This window comes from Giraffa tippelskirchi, chromosome 12 (genome assembly GCF_054371585.1).
Source record: "Giraffa tippelskirchi isolate mGirTip1 chromosome 12, T2T-mGirTip1v1.2.pri, whole genome shotgun sequence".
In the NCBI taxonomy this organism is placed as follows: Eukaryota; Metazoa; Chordata; class Mammalia; order Artiodactyla; family Giraffidae; genus Giraffa; species Giraffa tippelskirchi.
This window is the reverse complement of record NC_137286.1, coordinates 99,661,351-99,684,607: the sequence shown is the minus strand read 5'-3', so window position 1 is coordinate 99,684,607 and position 23,257 is coordinate 99,661,351. Positions and strand designations below refer to the sequence as shown.

Genomic DNA, 23,257 nt, shown 5'->3' with positions numbered 1-23,257 from the left:
AAGATGTTTTTCCAGCTAAACTGTAACCCATTAAACTTCATCCTTCAGATAGTCAGTCCTTCTCTATAAGGAGTCTCTTTTCTAGACTGACTAAGGAAATGCCTCCTGAAGTGGAAGTTTTCTTGAAAAGTAAATACTTCAAGCTGTGCAATCTATACTAGAGGCTTAAACATATTTATCTTTCAAAATTTTGGAAGATATTCATGACAAATGTCCAAGAGAACTACTCAATAAATATAATGCAACAGTCATCAATGTGCCAGAGCCAAGTGATATTAGCAACAGTGAGGACATATTGTTTCTACCTGCTCAGGAGGTTACAAGCATCTATGTGATACAGAGTGGGCTTCCCAGGTGGTGCTAGTGGTGAAGAACCTGCCTGTCCATGCTGGAGACATGAAAGACGCGGGTTCGATCCCTGGCATGGGAAGATCCCCTGGAGGAAGGCATGGCAACCCACTCCAGTACACCTGCCTGGAGAATCCCATGGATAGAGGAGCCTAGGGGCTCCTAGGGTCACAGAGTCAGACACAACTGAAGCAACACATACAACACAAAAGTAGGAAAGCTTTGACACTTAGCTAGATTTTCTAAATTCTATCGAGTTTAGTTTAAATCAGTGACTTTCAGAGATTAAACATGGTGAAAACCATAGCTAATATATTAACAGTAATACTGTGACTTACCTTCTGACAGTCGAAAATTTCTAAGGAGAACGTTCCTTGTAGTTCAGTGGTTAAGACTCCACACTTCCAATGCAGGGAAGGGCAGATTTGATCCCTGGTCAGGGAACTAAGACCCTACATGCCAAAAAAAGAAAAATTCTTAGATTTTTCACCTAACTAGCTGTCATAAGCAAAGCACTCCTTTCAGAGCAGAGTACAGAGAAACAAGAATGGCTGTGCTACCGCTGATGTCTGGGCTTTAAAGCTACCTTGTCTATGATGGGTTCTTAATATCTTGACTTAATTTTTCTTCTCATTTTGAGAAAACATACCTCTAAGTCCAGTTCAATAAATCAAGCTGTATCAAGTGTACAGGAACAGAGCTTGAAGAAAATCCTTGTGACCAAATAAAACAGTGACATTTCCACATTTTCAAAAGAATCTTGAATCACCAAAAACAGATACATCTGTAAAGATTTCTAAAGGGATTATTTTTACAACCTGGATACCAGAAAATATTAGCACAGGGTGGGGAAAAAGTAACAGTTTCCTTGCAAGGCATTTTTCACTATCTTTTTGAAACTCTAAATGCAAACTCTGTCCCAGCTTGAGGCCAAGGAAAGGAATTTTGAGATAGTAAATATCAATGCAGCTTGGACTAGCCTACCTAAAAAGGAGTGTGTAAGAAGGACTCTGAGAACTGGTGTTCGTCAAGTTGGCCAGCTCCCAAGAAACACAATTTTGTGCCCTGAGTGCCAGGTGGGAGGAATTTGTTGACAATGAAATTCCTTAGCACCAGGCTGGAGTCAGAGAGTCTCGTTTGCCTTCATTGAACAGAGAAGATTTTCCTTTAACTGATCTGACGACCTTCTGGGATTACAACCTTGTTTTGGAAACCAGTAAAAAGACAGCAGTTTTTTCACGTAAGACCCTATAATTCCCCAGTACTTGCTTCTTTCCATGCTGCTGGAAAGTAAATTCCATGGCAGAAGCAGTTACATGCTAAGGTACTTACTAACGTTTCAATCAAATTTGATGTTTTCTAACAAGTCCTCACAATGGAGACTCTGTACATGTAGATTTAAGACTAGCTCTGTAATCCTTTCTTGTGTGCCTCTGTCTCTCAGTAGTATGTAAGGTTTGGTTATAAAAATGTCTAGCATAATGGTTATAAAGTTTTTTTGAAAATAGTAAATAACTTGGGTTGTATAATCTGTATCACAGGCTTAAAGCTTTAAAAGGTATTTGCAGCCAGGGTCAAAAAACTACTCAATAAACTTGATACAGCAGTCATCAATGTGCCAGACCCACACAGTATTAGCAAGTGAGACAAGACGAGACTCTTAGAAGACAAGGGGTGAGGGAGTTGGTAATGATGATGCTTTATGTTTGCAGATACTAATAATTTGATAGTTCTATTAATAATAATTTGATAGTTTTATTTTTTGTATACTGTACCTTATGTTAAGTACAACATATTAAACTGATGATAATTTAGGTTTTTTTGGAAAGAGTTTTAAAATAAGTGTTTTTTGTTATTGATCATTAGAAATAGAAGATCCTTAAATATTTTGAAAATCCAGAACCAGATGTATTGACACATAGTTAGAAATGGCCAAGTGGATTTTTTTTTTAATGTTCTGTCAGGTTGTGGTAATCTCTTACCACATACACAAACCTTCCCTAACAAGTCTACGATTACAATATGGTGACACCAAAAATATGATAGCTGTAGTTGAACATGGCCCAGGTACAAATTTATATTCTTCTAGACTAATGGTTGGTTCTAGAAGACTTTTAGAAATTCACTACTGGGGGAAAAATTATAAAAAATAAAATGCAAGGTTACTTGTCATAGCTCACACTTGTTTGGGAGGATAAAGACAACATTCAATCCTTTGAAATAATATCTAGCTCTCCTGTCAGAGGGCTTCCCTTGTGGCTCAGTTGGTAAAGAATCCGCCTCCAATGCAGGAGACCTGAGTTCAATCCCTGGGTTGGGAAGATCCCCTGGAGAAGGGAAAGGCTACCCACTCCAGTATTCTAGCCTGGAGAATTCCATGGACTTTAAAGTCCATGGGGTCGCAAAGGGTCGGACACTACTGAGCGACTTTCACTCACTCCTATCAGATATTCTCAATGTGGAAAGCAATATGACTAAAGAAAATGCCACTGAGATTGTTAATTATATTATATGCTAATTAGATAGTCATAGTTCAGTAGATACGGAGCCAAGCACATTAAAGATTCTGCCTTAACTAACATTTAGCAATGATTGTTTGGGGCAGTAGTTCTTCCAAATTAACCCAATGGCATCCTCACAGTTTTACTGTATTTACATGTTATTCACATTTAAACACTAACATCTTCAAGCAATACAAGTATTCACTTATGGTCTCCAAGACCAACAGAATCTAAAGCAATGAATCTAAAGGATCACAAATTATGTTTTCCAATGACATGTTTCCCATTAGAGCTTGTCTTAAACTGGACCGCTGTGCATGTTGAATGGGTACAACATTTGCAAGCATTTATCACGGTGGGGCGAGCGACGCTAATACTGCTGGACGGCTCTGCTCTTAAAGAGGGCCGTGCTTTCTGTTGCATGCAGTACACTGACCCTGTACTCTCTTTCCTTTCCTTTGTTTCCTGTACCATGCTTGCTGTGTAGCAAATGGAATCTCTTGCAGTAAGTTAACTTTCTTTCATACTTTGTCCATTTAGGCATGGACTCATAACAAATCTTATTTTTACTGTGACTATTATATCTCTTAGCATGTTTTTCCCTTTTTCATTTCATTTTCTTTTATTTGGTAGACTAAGACATGTAGTTTTTATTAGCATTCCAGGCTGCTTTCCTCCCAAAATAGAAACCTATGTTGCTATGAACTCTCATGCGCTAGGTGGGGTATTTTTAGTAATAACTACCATTATTGGACACTTAGGAAAGTCAGGGATTTCATAGCTGGGTTTCACCCTAACTTGTGAAAGGTAACATTCTGTTTTTAGATGATACTTTATCTGCGAGTCTCTGGAAGTTGTTTTTAATACCTGATTTTGAAAGGTTTCCACAAACAAAAGTTTAAATGATCATAAAATGTGTTACTAAAACAACCAAAGGCCTAATTTGCATTAACGAGTGAGTATAACTACTTCTTTAAACTTAGGCTTGTTTTAAGCACTGAGAGATCACATAAATCTAAGTTGAAATTCCCCCCGCCCTAAGGGCCAGGGAGAGAGGAGAAAGAACAACTCCATCCAGCATGGTCTTAGCACGAACTTGAGTCATTTTTAAAAATTAGGAGCAAACGTATGTTAATAATACCATTAATGGAATATTCTTCCTAAAAACCTTAATTTAAATTCTTGTCATTTCTCTCCTTAAAGTGATCTGGGGAAAACAATTTTAAGTCACCTCAGCAGCTGAGGTGACCTTAGCAGTCACCTAAGCACCTCAGCAGCTCTCAATTCTTCATTCTTTTTAGTCTTATTAAGATTCCCTGGTGGCTCAGATGATAAAGAATCCACCTGCAAGGCGGGAGACCTGGGTCAGTTCCCAAGTTGGGAAGATCCCCTGGAGGAGGGCATGGCAACCCACTCCAGAAATCTTGCCTGGAGAATCCCTACAGACAGAGGAGCCTGGTGGGCTACAGTCCATGGGGTTGCAAAGAGTTGGACACGACTGAGCAACTTTCACACACACACTAAAAGAAAGGCCCTGTTTATCCTTACTTAACCACATTTGAATGGTGAAGTGTTGGTTTAAGCCATATATTTAACCCATTTCACTGGTGACTGCTGAGCCATGCAGTCCTATCCCGTGAAGGCTGTCCTTTTCCTCTGGCAGAATCCTATCCTCTACTGAGGAGCTAGCCCTTTCTTGGGATTAAACAGGCAAAGTTTAGAGGCTATTAAGCAGATACGGCTCAAACAGTAGTCATGATCATCGGTGCTGGAATTACTCATGGTTTATCTTTACTTTACAGTACATGTATGCTGTATAATGAAAACATTTTCAATTCCAGGGGTATCTATAGGCTCAAGGCCCATTTTGTAGGAATAGTTCTTAAAAATTCTTTCCACAGAAAGTTTTGCATGTTTTTCATCATTTCTCCTTTTTGTAAGCACTTTGGGCCCTTTTTATATCTAATTCAACAAGTATCTGTTGAGCATTGACTAGAAACATTGTTGGTAAAACGGGCACAGAACCTTAGACAATCACATGACTTTTCTTGTGTTTACAGACTTTAAGATCCGTGCCTGCATCCTAAGTGGCAGCCAGAATTGTCACAAGGAATAATCTCTCGAGTGTCTCCTGAATTGATAAATTCTGACACCTAGAACCACTTAATGTCGTGCCTTTCAAATATACTTTTAATAAAAAGAAAATGTTTTAAAAGACATATAGCTTATAAAAATTAACACAACTACAGCTATAACACAACCACAGCTGTAATTTGTAGATATTAAATCTAATAGACAAATATAATGGAAATTTGGCAGTTCACCAAGTCCCTTTATAGCTACTAATTCTATTTAGTAATCTTCCAGGATTTGTTTTCTTCTATATTATACTGTGAATTTCTCACTGACATTCATTGATTGGATTTTATTGTTCTGTGTTATTTAGAATGGTAACAGCTACTTATGCTTCCTTGTTTTAAAAAGAAAAAATGTTTGTCTTCCCTAAGATTTCACTTACTATATAAGAATGATCCTTAGTAACTATTTCTTCCTACACAAATTCTCTCTTTAGCAATTGGAACTGTGTCAGAGGTTGTATAAGCTACACTTCCAGCTACTGCTGCTTTTTCAGTCCTACTGTAAGCTCATCGGCCAAGTGCACGAAGTCAGCTCCATGCCAGAGGTGAGCCCCCCAACCCCAGACCCCAGGTCCTGCCATGAGCTCAGCACTGCTTTTCTTTTGTTCTCCCCCACCACCAGTTTATGTGTAATAAAATCACTTGAACATTTATAATAATTTCACTTAAGCACAAGTCTTAAAACACTAGTATCTCATATTTATTTCCATGCTCCTTTGGTGGTGCCAGGACTAGAGTGAGGCAAGTGACCTACCTGGACACAAAATTCAAGGACAGCCTTGAGGGTCCAGGGGAGGCCAGCTTGGCACAGCATTGAGGGAGGTGCTCACCCTAGAGATGATATTCACACACCTACAGTATTTAAAACTTCCCTAGATTTGAAATAAGAAATTCGCTTTCAAGCTTAAAAGCTATATGTCTAAGACAGTCTAACAACTTATGTTAAAGGCTTATTAACCTCATTTAATTTTGAGCCTGGGGCTGGAGTGTATCATTGTGTCTAAGTAGAATCTGCGTGAAGACTGTCCTTGAGGGCTTCAGTTCTATAGCTTGTTGAGTAAGCAAGCTGGAAATGAAGAAAGGCAAAGATGTTGGGTAAATCAACTTCCCAAAGAAAACAGGCATCCTCAGTTTGCATTAGAAAGGGAAAAAACCTTTAAATTCACATCTGTTCTTTTTTAAAATGCTCTTGAGGTCAACTTGCAATACAGCTATCTTCAACAGTACACTTTGGGGGCACTAGAAGTGACATAGGTTCTCTTTATGATTTATTTAATAACGCAGGATCTTCTGGTTCCAGTGAATCTGAGGGAAAATATCCTTACCTCTGTGATGAATACTAACATGACATTGCAGTTTTTCCTCCTTTCCCTTAAAATTGTGTCTTTCATCTTTTCCCAATGCATAGGGATAGGGATAAAAATTTATTCTTCAAACAGGTCCATGTTCGTGATTACATTTATTGGGCACTTATGTGCCCAACTGTTTAAATAAGCTGTGAGGTGGATAACATCTTCAGTCTCACAGCACTGAAGGCACATAAGAGTCTATCTGCTTGACCATGTAGTAGTCAGAATGCAGAAGTGGCATCTAAACCCAGCTCCCCCGCCTGTTCTCTTAGTGCATTTTACCTCTATGTGTGCCCTTCTACTTAAAGTGAAAACATTAACAGGAGTCAATTTTTTATACAAGAAGAGCGTGCCAGCTGTTGATAGTTATTCAGTGCATACAGCCCCATAGCCCTACATATATCAAGCAGTATAGTTCCACCAGTCCTGTTTTTAGTTTACTGAGATATTAAGCTTGTGCTTAACTAGACCTCATACAATTTTAATTGGGGATGTAAAATCCAGCCTGCAACTAAATACAGTAAAAATACTTTTTTTTTTAACAGCTGCTAAATATGTCCAGGGAACTGAGTGACCTAAAGAAAAACCTGAAGGAGGCCACTGCAGCCATTGCAGCTGACCCTCTCTACATCGAGGGGGCATGGTCTGAGCCAACCTTCACATCCACCGAGGCAGCCATCCAGTCCATGCTTGAGTGCTTGAAGAACAACGAACTTGGCAAGGCTTTACGGCAAATAAGGGAATGCAGGTAACGGTACTATTTGTATTTCTGTTTCATCGCTAAGTCATGTCTGACTCTTTGACCCCACGGACTTATAGTTGTAGCCTTCCAGGCTCCTCTGTCCATGGGGTTTCCCAGGCAAGCATACTGGAGTGGGTTGCCACACCCTCCTCCAGGGGATCTTCCCGAACCAGGGATCAAACCTGCATCTCTTAAGTCTCCTGCATTGGTAGGCAAATTCTTTACCACTAGTGCCACCTGGGAAGCCCACTAGTTAGAGATGGTTAAAAGAAATGCATGCCTAACAGTCACTTTTTCAGGGCTAGGGACTAAATCACTATGGAAGGAACATTGAGATGTTTATATAAGTCCTCCTCAGATCTTTCCCATTACAGAAACATCAGGTTTCAGAACTTATTATCTGAAAATTAGTGTTGGTTCTGGTTATCTGTCATCTCTAAAATGTTTAAACACTTCAAAGTATACTCCAAAATAATTTTAAAACTAATTTTTTGAATGTATCCTTTTTGCGACTTTCTCCCTACATTTTGATAGTATATTCACATTCATTGTAACCACAATGTTATAGCAAATAAATGTTTTAAGATTATAGGATTCTGGTTCTGGCTTTTTTTTGGCCACACAGTGTGGCATGTGGGATCTTAGTTCCTCAACCAGGAATCAAACCTATGCCCCCCTGCAGTGGAAGCTCAGAGTCTTAACCACTAGACAGTGAGGAAAATCCCCCTATTCTGATATTTTTATACTTTAGATTTTTTTTTTATCAAAACCAATAATAATTAATATTCTAAAACTGATTATAGTGATGTTTACACAACTCTGAATATTACCCAAAAAAGCCACGAATTATATTTTTGATAGCTGAATTGTATAGTGTGTGAATTTTATCTCAATAAAAACTTTTGTATTCAGAAAGTAGTTTTCTTATACTAATAAAGACTCAACCTTATAAATAACAGTGCCTCTAACCTCTGCTGCTCTTTTCTGCCTGCAGAAGTCTATGGCCCAATGACATCTTTGGAAGCAGTTCTGACGACGAGGTCCAGACACTACTGAATATTTATTTCCGTCATCAAACTCTGGGACAGACGGGCACTTACGCGTTGGTGGGGTCTAACCAGAGCCTGACTGAGATCTGCACCAAGCTGATGGAGTTGAACATGGAGATCCGGGACATGATTCGCAGGGCCCAGAGCTACCGGGTCCTCACCACCTTCCTTCCAGACTCCAGCGTTTCCGGCACTAGTCTCTGACAGGAGCCTCCCATCCCCCATGGGTGCCAAGCTGGGGGTGCTGCCATGCTGGGGTGACATCATTCAGTGTCTTCTCAGCCTTCAAAAGGCTTGGTCAGACTGTTCTCCCTCTTGTTACCTGTAGGACTTTTCATAAAGAGGATGGCAGAACTTCCCACGTGTAGCAATACTCTAAGAACCAAGGTAGCATAGGACAGTTCTGGAACAGCCTCCATCCGTCATGCTGTGTGGCACAAACACGTTATCCTTTTACTGAGCAAATGCAACTCACTACTGAAGATGTGACTTCCATTGCATACCAAAGCCAACTACTCTGAACAATACCTTCCTTTCTAGAAACAATTTTAGATTGGCAAAAGTGCAATGTTTTCTTCACTAAAAAATATTTTATATTCTAAAACTTGTACATTCTTTTTCTTTTTCCTTTTTTTTTTTTGTGAGGTGAGCTGAGGAAGGAGCAGGCAGAATGAAGCTGGCCACTGAAAACTGTAAGATGGTCAAAAGCTGACAGCCTGTGTATGTGAAAAGGGAATTGTAAATGGACGATTTAATGCACACTGAAATTTGAATACCATTACTGTATCTAAAAGGAGCTGCTATGAAGTACCTTTCTTATGTTGCTAGGCTACTGTCTCGGAAAGCCCTGGATCTCTTTGCAGGGGTCTGTGATGAAGACCCTCGCACCAAAAATGGTCCAGATAGACCTTTTTTTAAAGGATCTTGGCTGCTTTTTACTAGAATGTTGCTTTTATGAACATATTTATACTACAGAAGGATGAGTGTTAATTTTAATCAATTTTGCCATTTTGTAGAAAAAAGTTAAAGACATCCACATTATAAATTCCAAGTCTTTCCACATGTTACGCATGCATATTTTAATATCCACATGGACAGCCGGAAATAGGACATAAAGGTAAAATATGAGTTGTCACTTTGTTTCTTAAGAAATGTCATTTTATTTGTAATATATATGTAAAGGGCCATTCTTAAGTTTTCTCCTTAAATTTAATGCTATCAAGTGTTAGCTATGTGCATGTAAACCTGTTGCACATCAGAAACATACTCAAAGTTTATCTATGTAACTTATTCACTCTGTAAATACATTTAAAGTTTTTGTGATGTAATCTTGGTTGACATTCTGTTTAGAACTGCCTTTAAACTAAAAAAAAAAAAATACATACTGACCACGGATTTTACTTCTACTTAATGAAGATTTTTGCTTTGATTTATATTTTTGCATGTGGGTTGCCATGGTGAAAATCCCAAGGAGTACCACACTCATGTGTTCCATGAATGGCAGCCAGGGGGTTGTGAAGCAAGTACCATCACCCTGGGAAGCAGGAGGTCTCTGTAACCTCTTGAGGTGGACACCAAAGATTGTAACCCTCAACCAGCTCTCACTACAATCAGAAGCGAGAAACCCAAAAACAAGAGCTCTCATTAGCCACAGCCTATTAGGTTGTCATCCTTAAAATTTTGAAAGAGACCCATTAATGATAAGGAAAAAGTAGTGAGTTCTATTCTTTCACCAAAACCCATCTATTCTTCACCCAACTCAAAAACCGAGATCATGGAAACACATAACAATCTAACTTCTATGGTCTTCCTACTCATATGCCTTAGATTAACCAATGTAACTTGCTTCCTAATATACAACTAAATCATAAGTAGTAATTTTCTAGAAGTATCCACAACAGAGTCTGATCCAAGATTTTCTTAATGTTACCACAGATACAATTATTAACTGGGTTTTAATGACTTTCTGGACATTGCTGTCAACATACTATTTTAATGATTTTCAACTTACCCTAAAGATGATTAACCATAATCTGTAGGAAAAAACTGAATCACAATCTCTCCGGGGAAGAAAATTTTTTTTCACAAAATGCAGGTTTCTGTGGTTAACAACACTAGGCAACTCTGAGTTCTGCTGGGACCCTCACTAGAAAGAGCTGATTAGTTGTGACTGAATTTTCCACCGTGGCCTCTTACCCAGCAAAGAACCCCCATGATTGGGTTATTCTTTTAAAAAGAGAGTTTTTTAGTAATATCATCTGTAGTCATGAGAAGTAGTGGGGTTTTTTTCTGTTTTCTTATTTTTTTTAAACAGGTTTGTTAATGTGAAAGAATTCTACTTTTCCTGTTTCTTAACCTCCTCTCCCTTAGTGAAGCAGAAGGGCCCTCTGAAGCTGCAGACAGGCCCCAGCGGAGCCCAACAATCAGTGACTTTAGAGCTGCCCTCAAGTCTCCTGAGGTATTGTGTTCTCCCTCTGTTACTGAAGCCTTAATGTTCACTTCCCCAGGGGCAGGCACAGGAGCAGAGGAGTAGGATATCTGCCCTCTCCTTTAGATGCCTATCTCCTCACCTCTGAGGAAGAACACCTCCTCCTACCACCATGCTTTTTAGCCCCAGAATGTCACACATTTTATCCACTGGCATAAAAAAGCAATTCAGGTAGGTGTACTGCAACTTAAGACATATTTTGATTAACCTGTAGTGTCCAAATTGACCATACATTTTAGAGGCATGTGAATGTCTTATTCCCACCAATAGGTAAGACTATTAATGTTAGTAAAGATGTGAGATAAAGATACTTGTAATTTAGCATTGCACACGTGTGTACAAACATGCACAGAGTCGATTCTTAAGACTCCTCAGGTTCGAAACCCTAATGCTGTTCCTTTCAGTGGATTGTGGAATTACAGAAATAAGGTGGCAGTGGGCGCGGGGAGTGTTCCAGGTGGGGAACAACTGGGAGTGCCCAGAGAGGTCATGGAAGCTCTGTGCCCTCTCCCCAAACACTGCCCTACACATCTGTTCCCTATGGGTGTTCATCTGTAGCCTTTATCATATCCTTTAACAAAAAACCAGTGAACAGTACTACCATTTAAGGCACACCCCTCTCCAAACCTTGGCGTTGTCCTTTCTACAACCTCGCTGCTCAGCACACAGATCAACAGTAGCTCCCTCTTCTGGGAGCCTGGCAGAAACACAGATCCTCAGGTCCTATGCCTGAGCTACAGATTCAGAATCTGCATTTTAACAGAACCCTCAGAGAGATCCCTGGACAAGGACCTGAGCTCATCCTCTCACAAAAACACCAAAATCACAACTATCTGCTGAACAATCATCAAGAACAAATGACTGGAACTTACCAAAAAAGATAATCTACTATCAAAGACAAAAAAGAAGCCACAACAACATGGTAGAAGGGTTCCATTTGCCATATAATCAAATCACATACCCTCAGAGTGGGTGACCCACAAACTGGAAAATCATTTTATCACAGAGGTTCTCCCACAGGAGTGAAAATTCTGAGTGCCAGGTCACGTTCCCCAGTCTGGGGGTATGGCCATCAGGAGGAGGAGCCCCCAGCACATTTGGCTTTGAAGGCCAGAGGGGCTTGACCGCAGGAACTCCACAGAACTGGGGGAAGCAGAAATGCCGCTCTTGGGAGGGTGCACGTAAGATTTCACGCACACCAGGAGAAAAAGCAGTAACTTCCTAAGAGCCTGGCCCAGACCTACCTGCTAGTTTTGGATGGTGTCCTGGGGAGGCAGAGGGCAGCTATGACTCATTGCAGGGACAAGGACACTGGTGGCAGAGGTACTGGGGAGTACTCATTTGCATGAACGGTCCTTGAGGCAGCCATTTGAGGCCAAGACCTAGCCCCACCCAACAGCCCAAAGGCTACAGTGCTGAGATGCCTCAGGCCAAACAACACAGCCCTGTCCTTCAGACAGGCTGCTTAAAGTCTTTCTGAGCTCACAGACACCTATAAACACACCTCTTGACAGAGCCAGAGGGATAAGACCCAACTCCATCCATCAATGGGCTGGCATGAACCCCTCCCACGGGGAAGCCTGAACAAGCCTGTTGGATCATACTCATCTACCAGAGGGAAGACACCAGAAACAAGAGGAACTACAGTGCGGCAGACTGTGGGACAGTAAACACACAAAGTTAGACAAAATGAGACAGCAGAGGAATATATTCCAGAGGAAGGAACAAGATAAAATCCTAGAAGAATAAATAAGTTAAATGAAGATGGGCAATCAAACCAAAAAAAGAATTCAGAGTAATGATAATAAAGATGACCCAAGATATCAGATGTCCTTTTTATCATAGGGGACTGGAATGAAAAAGTAGGAAGTCAAGAGATACCAGGAGTAATAGGCAAATTTGGTCTTGTAGTACAAAATGAAGCAGGGCAAAGGCTCACAGAGTATTGCCAAGAGAACGCACTGGTCATAGCAAATACCCTCTTCCAACAACACAACAGAAGACTCTACATACAAGCATCACCAGATGGTCAATACTGAAATCAGATTGACTAAATTCTCTGCAGCCAAAGATGGAGAAGCTCTATATAGTCAGCAAAAACAAGACCAGGAGGTGACTGTGGTTCAGATCATGAACTCCTTATTGCCAAATTCAGACTTAAATTGAAGAAAGAAAGTAGGGAAAACCACTAGACTATTCAGGTATGACCTAAATCAAATCCCTTACTACTACACAGTGGAAGTGACAAATAGATTCAGGGGATTAGATCTGATAGACAGAGTGCCTGAAGAACTATGGACAGAGGTTCATGACATTCTACAGGAGGCAGTGATCAAGGCCCATCCCCAAGAAAAAGAAATGCAAAAAGGCAAAGTGGTTGTCTGAGGAGGCCTTACAGATAGCTGAGAAAAGAAGAGAAGCTAAAGGCAAAGGAAAAAGAAAAGATATACCCATCTGAATGCAGAGTTCCAAAGAATAGCAAGGAGAGATAAGAAAGCCTTCCTCAGAGATCAATGCAAAGAAATAGAGGAAAACAACAGAATGGGAAAGACTAGAGATCTCCTCAAGAAAATTAGATACACCAAGGGAACATTTCATGCAAAGACTGGCACAATAAAGAACAGAAATGGTATGGACCTAACAGAAGCAGAAGATATTAAGAAGAGGTGGCAAGAATACACAGAAGAACTATACAAAAAATATCTTCACAACCCAGATTACCACGATGGTGTGATCACTCACCTAGAGCCAGACATCCTGGAATGCGAAGTCAAGTGGGCCTTAGGAAGCGTCACTACGAACAAAGCTAGTGGAGGTGATAGAATTCCAGTTGAGCTATTTCAAATCCTAAAAGATGATGCTGTGCCAGCGCTGCACTTAATATGCCAGCAAATTTGGAAAACTCAGTAGTGGCCACAGGACTGGAAAAGGTCAGTTTTCATTCAAATCCCAAAGAAGGGCAATGCCAGAGAATGCTGAAACTACCACACAATTGCATTCATCTCACACACCAGCAAAGTAATGCTCAAAATTTTCCAAGCCAGGTTTCAACAGTATGTGAACCATCAACTTCCAGATGTTAAAGTTGGATTTAAAAAAGGCAGAGGAACCAGAGATCAAATTGCCAACATCTGTTGGATCATAGAAAAAGCAACTGAATTCCAGAAAAACATCTATTTCTGCTTTATTGATTACACCAAAGCCTTTGACTGTGTGGATCATAACCAACTGTGGAAAATTCTTAAAGAGATGGGAATACCAGACCACCTGACCTGCCTCCTGAGAAATCTTTATGCAGGTCAAGAAGCAAGTTAGACTCGGACATGGGAAAACAGACTGGCTCCAAATCGGGAAAGGAGTACGTCAAGGCTGTGTATTGTCACCCTGCTTATTTAACTTCTATGCAGAGTACATCATGTGAGATGCCGGGCTGGATGAAGCACAACCTGGAATCAAGATTGATGGGAGAAATACCAATAACCTCAGATACGCAGATGACACCACCCTTATGGCAGAAAGTGAAGAGGAACTAAAGAGCCTCTTGATGAAAGTGAAAGAGGAGAATGAAAAAGTTGGCTTAAAACTCAACATTCAAAAAACGAAGATCATGCATCCAGTCCCATTACTTCCTGGCAAATAGATGGGGAAACAATGGAAACAGTGACAGACTTTATTTTCTTGGGCTCCAAAATCACTGCAGTGGTGACTGCAGCCATGAAATTAAAAGACGCGCCTTGGAAGAAAAGCTATGACAAACCTAGACAGCATATTAAAAAGCAGAGACATTACTTTGCTGACAAAGGTCCATCTAGTCCAAGCTATGGTTTTTCCAGCGGTCATGTATGGACGTGAGAGCTGGACTATAGAGAAAGCTGAGTACTGAAGAATACTGAAGAATTGATGCTTTTGAACTGTGGTGTTGGAAAGGACTCCCGAGAGTCCCTTGGATTGCAAGGAGATCATACCAGTCAATCCTAAAAGAAATCAATCCTGAATATTTATTGGGAGGACTGATGCTGAAACTCCAACCCTCTGGCCACCTGTTGCAAAGAACTGATTCACTGGAAAAGACCCTGATGCTGGGAAAGATTGAAGGCAGGAGGAGAAGGGGATGACCGAGGATGAGATGGTTGGATGGCATCACTGACTCGATGGACATGATTTTGAGCAAGCCCCAGGAGTTGGTAATGGACAGGGAAGCCTGACGTGCTGCAGTCCATGGGGTCGCAGAGTCAGACATGACTGAGCGACTGAACTGAAGATCTCAGAAAAAGAATGGAGGTACAGACTGAGACGACACAAGAAATGATTAAAAAAGAGCTAAAAAGTTTAAAGAACAGAGATATACAACACAATAACTGAAATGAAAAGCAGACTAGAAGGAATCAATAGCAGAATTAATGAGGCAGAGGAACAGATAAGTGAGGTGTAAGACAGAATGTTGGAAATCACTGCAATGGAACAGAATAGAGAAAAGAATGCAAAGAAAGGAGAACAGTTTAAAAGACCTCTGGGACAACATTAAACTCACAAACATTTGCATTAAAAGGGTACTAGGAAGAAAAGGGAGAAAGGACCTGAGAAAATAATTGAGGAAAAAAATACCTGAAAAATTCCCACAGGGGAAAAGAAATAGTCACCCAAGTCCAGGAAGTGTAGAGTCCCATAGAGGATAAACTCAAGGGGGAATCAGCCAAGACACATATTAACCATACTTACAAAAATTAAAGACAAATAAAAAAAAAATTTTTTAAAGAGAAAAGCATCAAATAACATACAAGGTTATCTGATAACATAAGGTTATCACTTGATTTTTCAGCAGAAACTCTGCAGGCTACAGGAGAGTGGCACAATTTAAAGTAATGAAAGGGGAAAACCTACAATCAACAATACTTTATCTAACCAGCAAGATTCTCAGATTCAACAAAGAAATCAAAAGTTTACAGACAAGCAAAAGCAAAAAGAATTTAACACAACCAAACCAGCTAAAGAAACTTCTCTAAGTGGAAAATAAAAGATCACAATTAGAAACAGGAAAATTATGAACAGGAAAGCTCACTGGTAAAGGCAAACACATATTTAGGGTAGAAAAGCATCCACACACAAATATGATATTTAAACCAGAAATAGAAAATGAGAGTACAAATGCAGGATATTGAAAATACATTTAAAATTAAGAGACCAGCAAACTTAAAACAATCTTGTATATACATAGGCTGGTATATCAAAACCTCATGGTACTCTCAAACCAAAAATGTATAAAGGACTTCCCTGGTGTCCCAGTGGTTAGGAATCCACCTGCCAATGCAGGGGACACAGGTTCCATCCTGGGTCCAGCAAGAGTCCACATACTGTGGCAACTAGGCCCGTGCACCATAGCTACTGAGCCCAAACACTAGAGCCCATGCTCCACAACAAGAGAAGCCACCACAATGAGAAGCCTGTGCACTGCAACTAAAAAGTAACCCCTGCTCACAACAACCAGAGAAGGATAGCATGCAGCAAAGAAGACTCAGCACGGTAAAAAATAAAGTCTTTGGGGAAAAAAACCTATAACAGATATACACACAAAAAAGAAAAAGGAATCCAAACACAATACTGGAGACAGTCATCAAATGACAAGAGAAAAGAACAAAAGAAGAAGGAGAAAAAACAAACTGTGAAAACATGATGCATATATGCATTAATACACAATGTTTGTTTGTCTCTTTCTGATACCACAGAAATACAAAGAATCGTAAGAGACTACTATAAGCCACTATATGCTAATAAAATGGACAACCTATTAGAAATGGACAAATCCTTAGAAAGGTACAATCTCTTAAGACAGAACCAGAAAGAAATAGAAAATATGAACAGACCAATCACAACCACTGAAGTTGAAACAGTGAGTTAAAAACTCCCACAAACAAAAGTCCAGGACCAGGTAGCTTCACAGGCAAATTTGATGGAAAATTTAAAGAATAATTAATACCTATCCTTCTGAAACTATTTCCAAAAACTGCATATGAAAGAACATTCCCAAACTTATTCTATGAGGCCACCATCACCATGATACCAAAATCAAAGACATCACAACAAAGAAAATTACAGGCCAGTATCACTGTTGACCATAGAAGCAAGAATCCTTAACAAAATACTAACAAGCTAAGCCCAATGATACGTTAAAAGGATCACAACCACAACCAAGTGGGATTTATCCCAGGGATGCCAGGATTTTTTCAGTATCAGCAAATCAGTGATACACCACAGTAACAACCTGAAGAATAAAAACCATAATCAACCTCAATAGATGAAGAAAAAACTTTTTGACAAAATCCAATAGCCTTTTATGATTAAAAAAAAAAAAAAAAAACTCCAGAAAGTGGGAACAAAGACAACATATCTCAACATAATACAAGTCATTTATGACAAACCTACATCTAACATCATACGCAACAGTGAAAAGCTGAAAGCATTTCCTCTAAGAAATAAGTCAAGGATGTTGTTCATTCTCACCACCTTCTTTCAACATAGCTTTGGAAGTCCTAGCCATGGCAATCAGAGAAGAAAAAGAAATAAAAGGAATCCAAATTGGAAAAGAAGTAGTAAAACTGCCACTGTTTGCAGATGACATGATACTATACACAGGAAATCCTAAAGACACTACCAAAAAAACTACTAGAGCTCATCAGTGAATTCAATATAGTATATTCAATTCAATATTGCTCATCAATGAATTCAATTCAATATAGGTCATCAGTGAATTCAATAAGTCACCTATATATGAACCTTCAAGTTGGTGAATTTTTCAAAGATAAGAACGTGTGGTCACATGTCCAATCAAGTGTTAGTTCATGTGTCTGGAGTACACTGTCATGGTCATAAAAAGCATTGACTTTGCTTGGTGTGAATTTATGGCCATCACCATGAATGGGATTGGGAAGAAACTTTGCCCAGAGTTTGTTCATGATTTTTGAGGGTTTAAGAAAGTGGATGAAAAGTCCAAAGAGGTCTTCAGCAACTTAGCGGCCCTCGATGAGAAGCTGGAGCTAGATCTGCAAGAGGATGACTTCATGAACTCCTTGCTGTGCAACATGAGGAGCTTACTAATGAAGACATGATGGAATTGGAGGCCCAGAGAAAGGACAGAGAGAGACAAGAGGAATAAGTAACTGAAGAAGCAAAGGGATTCATGACACAGGAAATGGCAAGGGGATTTTCTTTATTTGAGGAGGTATGGTTAGTTTTTGAGGCACAGGACCTGAATATAGAGTTATACACAAAGGTTGCAGCAGTTCAGAATGTAAACCATAAATCAGTGCTACTGTGTCAGCTATAACGAGAAAAAAAGAGCTACTATCCTGACATCACTGAATAATGTTTTCAAGAGGGTAGATAGAAATGAATCCAGTAAGGAACCAGAACCTGTGCCATCAATATCAGGCTTGAGTGAAACTGCAGCTTGCCCTACATCTCCTATTGCTGACAATCACTCAGCTCTACGACATCCCACTTCCTCTCTCTCCTCCAGCCAGTAACTCTGCTTGCCTGTTCACGCAATGTCAGCCCCTATATGCTAGATGTCGTACCCTACTACTGTATTTTTCAAGGTACTGTACGGAATAGACCAGTTTTCATTCCAACACCAAAGGAGGGCAATGCCAAAGAATGTTCAAAATACCAAACAACTGCTCCCATTTCACATGCTAGCAAGGTAATGCTCAAAATCCTTCAAGCTGGGCTTCAACAGTATGTGAACCAAGAACTTCCAGATATATAAGCTGGATTTGGAAAAGGCAGAAGAACTAGAGACCAAATTGCCGACATCTGCTGGATCACAGAAAAAGAAAGGAAATTCCAGAGAAACATCTTCTGCCTCACTGACTATGGTAAGGCCTTCGACTGTGTGGATCACAACAAACTGGAAAATTCTTAAAAGAGATAGGAATACCAGACCATCTTACCTGCCTTCTGAGAAACCTGTATGCAGGTCAAGAAGCAACAGTTAGAACTGGACATGGAACAACAGACTGGTTCAAAATTGGGGAAGGCATACATCAAGGTTGTATACTGTCACCCTGCTTATGTAACTTATATGCAGAGTACAGTACTTGGATGCAGTCTCAAAAACGACAGAATGATCTGTTTGTTTCCAAGGCAAACCGTTCAATATCATGGTATTCAATATCATGGTAATTCAAGTCTATGACCCGACCAGTAATGCCGAAGAAGCTGAAGTTGAACAGTTTTATGAAGACCTACGGACCTTCTAGAATTAACACCCAAAAAAGATGTCCTTTTCATTGTACGGGACTGGAATGCAAAAGTAGGAAGTCAAGAAACACCTGGAGTAACAGGCAAATTTGGCTTTGGAGTACAGAATGAAGCAGGGCAAAGGCTAACAGAGTTCTGCCAACAGAACGCACTGGTCATAGCAAACACCCTCTTCCAATAACATAAGAGAAGACTCTACACATGGACATCACCAGATGGTCGACACCGAAATCAGATTGATTATATTCTTTGCAGCCAAAGATGGAGAAGCTCTATACAGTGAGCAAAAACAAGACCAGGAGCTTACTGTGGATCAGATCATGAACTCCTTATTGCCAAATTCAGGCTGAAATTGAAGAAAGTGGAAAAAACCACTAGACCATTCAGGTATGACCTAAATCAAATCCCTTATGACTATACAGTAGAAGTGAGAAATAGATTTAAAGGACTAGATCTGATAAACAGAATGCCTGATGAACTACAGATGGAGGTTCATGACATTGTACAGGAGACGGGAATCAAGACCATCCCCAAGAAAAAGAAATGCAAAAAAGCAAAATGGCAGTCTGAGGAAGCCTTACAAGTAGCTGTGAAAAGACGGGAAGTGAAAAGCAAAGGAGAAAAGGAAAGATATACCCATTTGAATGCAGAGATCCAAAGAAGAGCAAGGAGAAATAAGAAAACCTTCCTCAGCAATCAGTGCAAAGAAACAGAGGAAAACAATAGAATGGGAAAGACTAGAGATCTCCACAAGAAAATTAGAGATATCAAGGGAACATTTCATGCAAAGATGGGCTCAATAAAGGACAGAAATGGTAGGGACCAAACAGAAGCAGAAGATATTAAGAAGAGGTGGCAAGAATACACAGAAGAATTGTACAAAAAAGTTCTTCACGACCCAGACAATCACGATGGTGTGATCACTCACCTAGAGCCAGACATCCAGGAATGTGAAGTCAAGTGGGCCTTAGGAAGCATCACTACGAACAAAGCTAGTGGACGTGATGGAATTCCAGTTGAGCTATTTCAAATCCTAAAAGATGATGCTGTGAAAGTGCTGGACTCAGTATGTCAGCAAATTTGGAAAACTCAGCAGTGGCCACAGGACTGGAAAAGGTCAGTTTTCATTCCAATCCCAAAGAAAGGCAATGCCAAAGAATGCTCAAACCACCGCACAATTGCACTCATCTCACACACTAGTAAAGTAATGCTTAAAATTCTCCAAGCCAGGCTTAAGCAATACATGAACCATGAACTTCCAGATGTTCAAGCAGGTTTTAGAAGAGGCAGAGGAATCAGAGATCAAATTGCCAACATCCGATGGATTATCGGAAAAGCAAGAGAGTACCAGAAAAACATCTATTTCTGTTTTATTGACTCTGCCAAAGCCTCTGACTATGTGGATCACAATAAACTATGAAAAATTTTGAAAGAGATGGGAATATCAGACCACCTGACCTGCCTCTTGAGAAATCTGTATGCATGTCAGGAAGCAAGTTAGAACTGGACATGGAACAACAAACTGGTTCCAAATAGGAAAAGGAGTACATCAAGGCTGTATATTGTCACCCTGCTTATTTAACTTATATGCGGTGTACATCATGAGAAACGCTGGGCTGGAGGAAGCACAAGCTGGAATCAAGATTGCCGGGAGAAATATCAATAACCTCAGATATGCAGATGACACCACCCTTATGGCAGAAAGTGAAGAAGAACTAAAGAGCCTCTTGATGAAAGTGAAAGAGGAGAGCGAAAAAGTTGGCTTAAAGCTCAACGTTCAGAAAACTAAGATTATGGCATCTGGTCGCATCACTTCATGGCAGATAGATGGGGAAACAGTGGAAACAGTGTCAGACTTTATTTTGGGGGGCTCCAAAATCACTGCAGATGGTGACTGCAGCCATGAAATTAAAAGACGCTTACTTCTTGGAAGGAAAGTTATGACCAACCTAGACAGCATATTAAAAAGCAGAGACATTACTTTGCCAACTAAAGTCCGTCTAGTCAAGGCTATGGTTTTTCCAGTGGTCATGTATGGATGTGAGAGTTGGACTGTAAAGAAAGCTGAGCGCCGAAGAATTGATGCTTTTGAACTGTGGTGTTGGAGAAGACTCTTGAGAGTCCCTTGGACTGCAAAGAGATCCAACCAGTCCATCCTAAAGGAGATCAGTCCTGGGTGTTCATCGGAAGGACTGATGTTGAAGCTGAAACTCCAATACTTTGGCCACCTGATGCGAAGAGCTGACTCACTGGAAAAGACCCTGATGCTGAGAAAGATTGAGGGCAGGAGGAGAAGGGGATGACAGAGGATGAGATGGCTGGATAGCATCACCGACTCGATGGACATGGGTATGGGTGGACTCCGAGAGTTGGTGATGGACAGCGAGGCCTGGCGTGCTGTGGTTCATGGGGTCGCAAAGAGTCAGACACAACTAAGCGACTGAACTGAACTGAACATGGTGTAAAATTCCGGGCAGGATGAATCATAAGCTGGAGTCAAGATTGCCAGGAGAAATATCAACAACCTCAGATATGCAGATGATATCACTCTAAAGAGGAACTAAAGAGGCTTGTGATGAGGGAGAAAGAGGAGTGAAAAACCTGGCTTAAAACTCCAAACTGAAAAAACTAAGATCATAGCATTGGTCCCATCACTTCATGGCAAATAGATGGGGAAAGAGTGGAACCAGTGGCAGATTTTATTTTCCTGGGCTCTAAAATCACCACGATGGAGACTGCAGCTGCAAAATTAAAAGATGCCTGCTCCTTGGAAGAAAAGCTATGACAAACCTAGATTGTGTTTTAAAAAGCAGAGATATCACTTTGCCAAAAAAGGTCTGTACAGTCAAAGCTATGGTTTTTCCAGTAGTCGTGTACAAATGTGAGAGGTGGACCATAAAGAAGGCTGAGCAACGAAGAACTGGTGCTTGTGAATTGTGGTGCTGGAGAACTCTTAAGAGCCCCTTGGAGAGCAAAGAGATCAAACCAGTCAATCCTAAAGGAAATCAACCCTGAATATTCATTGGAAGGACTAATGCTGAAGCTCCAACACTTTGGCCACCTGATGTGAAGAGCTGACTCACTGGAAGAGACCCTGATGCTTGGAAAGATTGAGGGCAGGAGAGGGGGCAACAGAGGATGAGATGGTTGGGTGGTATCACCAACTCAATGGACATGAGTCTGAGCAAACTCTGGGAGATAGAGAATGACAGGGAAGCCTAGCATGCTGAAGTCCAAGGGGTCACAATGATTTGGACACGCTTTAGCAACTGAACAACAATTTTAAGATTAAAGATTTTTTTTGTTTGTTTGTTTTTATGTATTATTGTGTAAAAAGTATTATAGAGCTGCTATAGTGCTATATAGCTGACTGTGTTCATTGGGTACCTAGGCTAACCTTGTCAGACTTATGAACAAACTGGACTTACAAACGTGCTCTTGGAATGGAAAGCATTCATATGCAGGGGACTGATTGTAAAGTTGTAGGATACAAAATTAATAGAGAAATATCTTACATTTCTATACACTAACAATGAAAGATCAGAAAGAGAAATTAAAGAAACAATCCCATTTATCATCCAAAAGAATAAAAACCTAGGAATAAACCTACCTAAGGAAGCAAAAGTCCCTTCATGGATCACTGCCTTGTCATGGTAAAGGCGCTTGTGTAACTCAATGAAGCTATGAGCCATGCCGTGCAGGGCCACCCAAGATGGACGAGTCATAGCAGGGAGTTCTGATAAAACATGGTCCACTGGAGGAGGGAATGGCAAATCAACCCAGTATACTGAAAGGTTGTTGCTGGACCACGAAAAGATGGCCAGGATTCTTGGCCTCCGGAGGAGAAGAATTCCATCCGGGGCCAGAGACGAGGCTTGATCGCTCAGAGCTTTTGTGTGATAAAGTTTTATTAAAGTATAAAGGAGATAGAGAAAGCTTCTGACATAGGCATCAGAAGGGGGCAGAAAGTGTACCCCCTTGCTAGTGTTAGCAATGGAATTATATATTTTCTAATTAATTATTACACTGAGTGAAAAGAATGTCTGGAGGTAAAGACCTCACCAGACCCACTCCCACAATTTACACTTTAGGATAACAGGATTAGCCTTTGACAATAGAAAGATCCTCCAGACCCACTCCCATAATATACATTCTAAGATATCAGGATTAGTCAGAAGGTTTTCAGGAAGGAGAAACTGTCCTCTAGCTGGATACATTGTTGTTGTATAATCCCTAGTACAGAGTTTAAACTGAGTTGTGTATTTGACTAAGACTAAGGAATGCAGAGGAAAAAGAAAAAAAAAAGTTTGTCCTTTTCTCCTCCTTGAGAATTCCAGACCCCTCTCTCCGTGGGGACCCCTAGACTTCTTATCAACCTGCCTAGGA

General features: G+C 40.3%; 1 protein-coding gene and 1 long non-coding RNA gene across 4 annotated transcripts in view; one reads left to right on the top strand and one right to left on the bottom strand.

Moving 5' to 3' along the window:
• FRY (FRY microtubule binding protein) overlaps positions 1-9,455 on the top strand; it is a 330,073-nt gene extending 320,618 nt beyond the window's left edge. For all 3 annotated transcript variants that reach the window (XR_014071062.1, XM_081549217.1, XM_081549220.1), the window contains 3 exons: positions 5,422-5,532; positions 6,882-7,084; positions 8,073-9,455. Coding sequence is in view for 2 of the 3 variants with exons in the window: in XM_081549217.1 (XP_081405343.1) it covers positions 5,422-5,532; positions 6,882-7,084; positions 8,073-8,331 (573 nt within the window). In the remaining variant the exon portion in view is untranslated. The remainder of the gene's footprint in view (positions 1-5,421; positions 5,533-6,881; positions 7,085-8,072) is intronic.
• Positions 3,465-10,350, bottom strand: LOC145529251 (uncharacterized). Its single transcript, XR_014071064.1, has 2 exons — positions 7,261-10,350; positions 3,465-4,239 (listed from the first exon to the last, which is right to left on the bottom strand). It is a non-coding gene; the product is annotated as an uncharacterized LOC145529251 (long non-coding RNA).
• Positions 10,351-23,257: the final 12,907 nt, after the last annotated feature.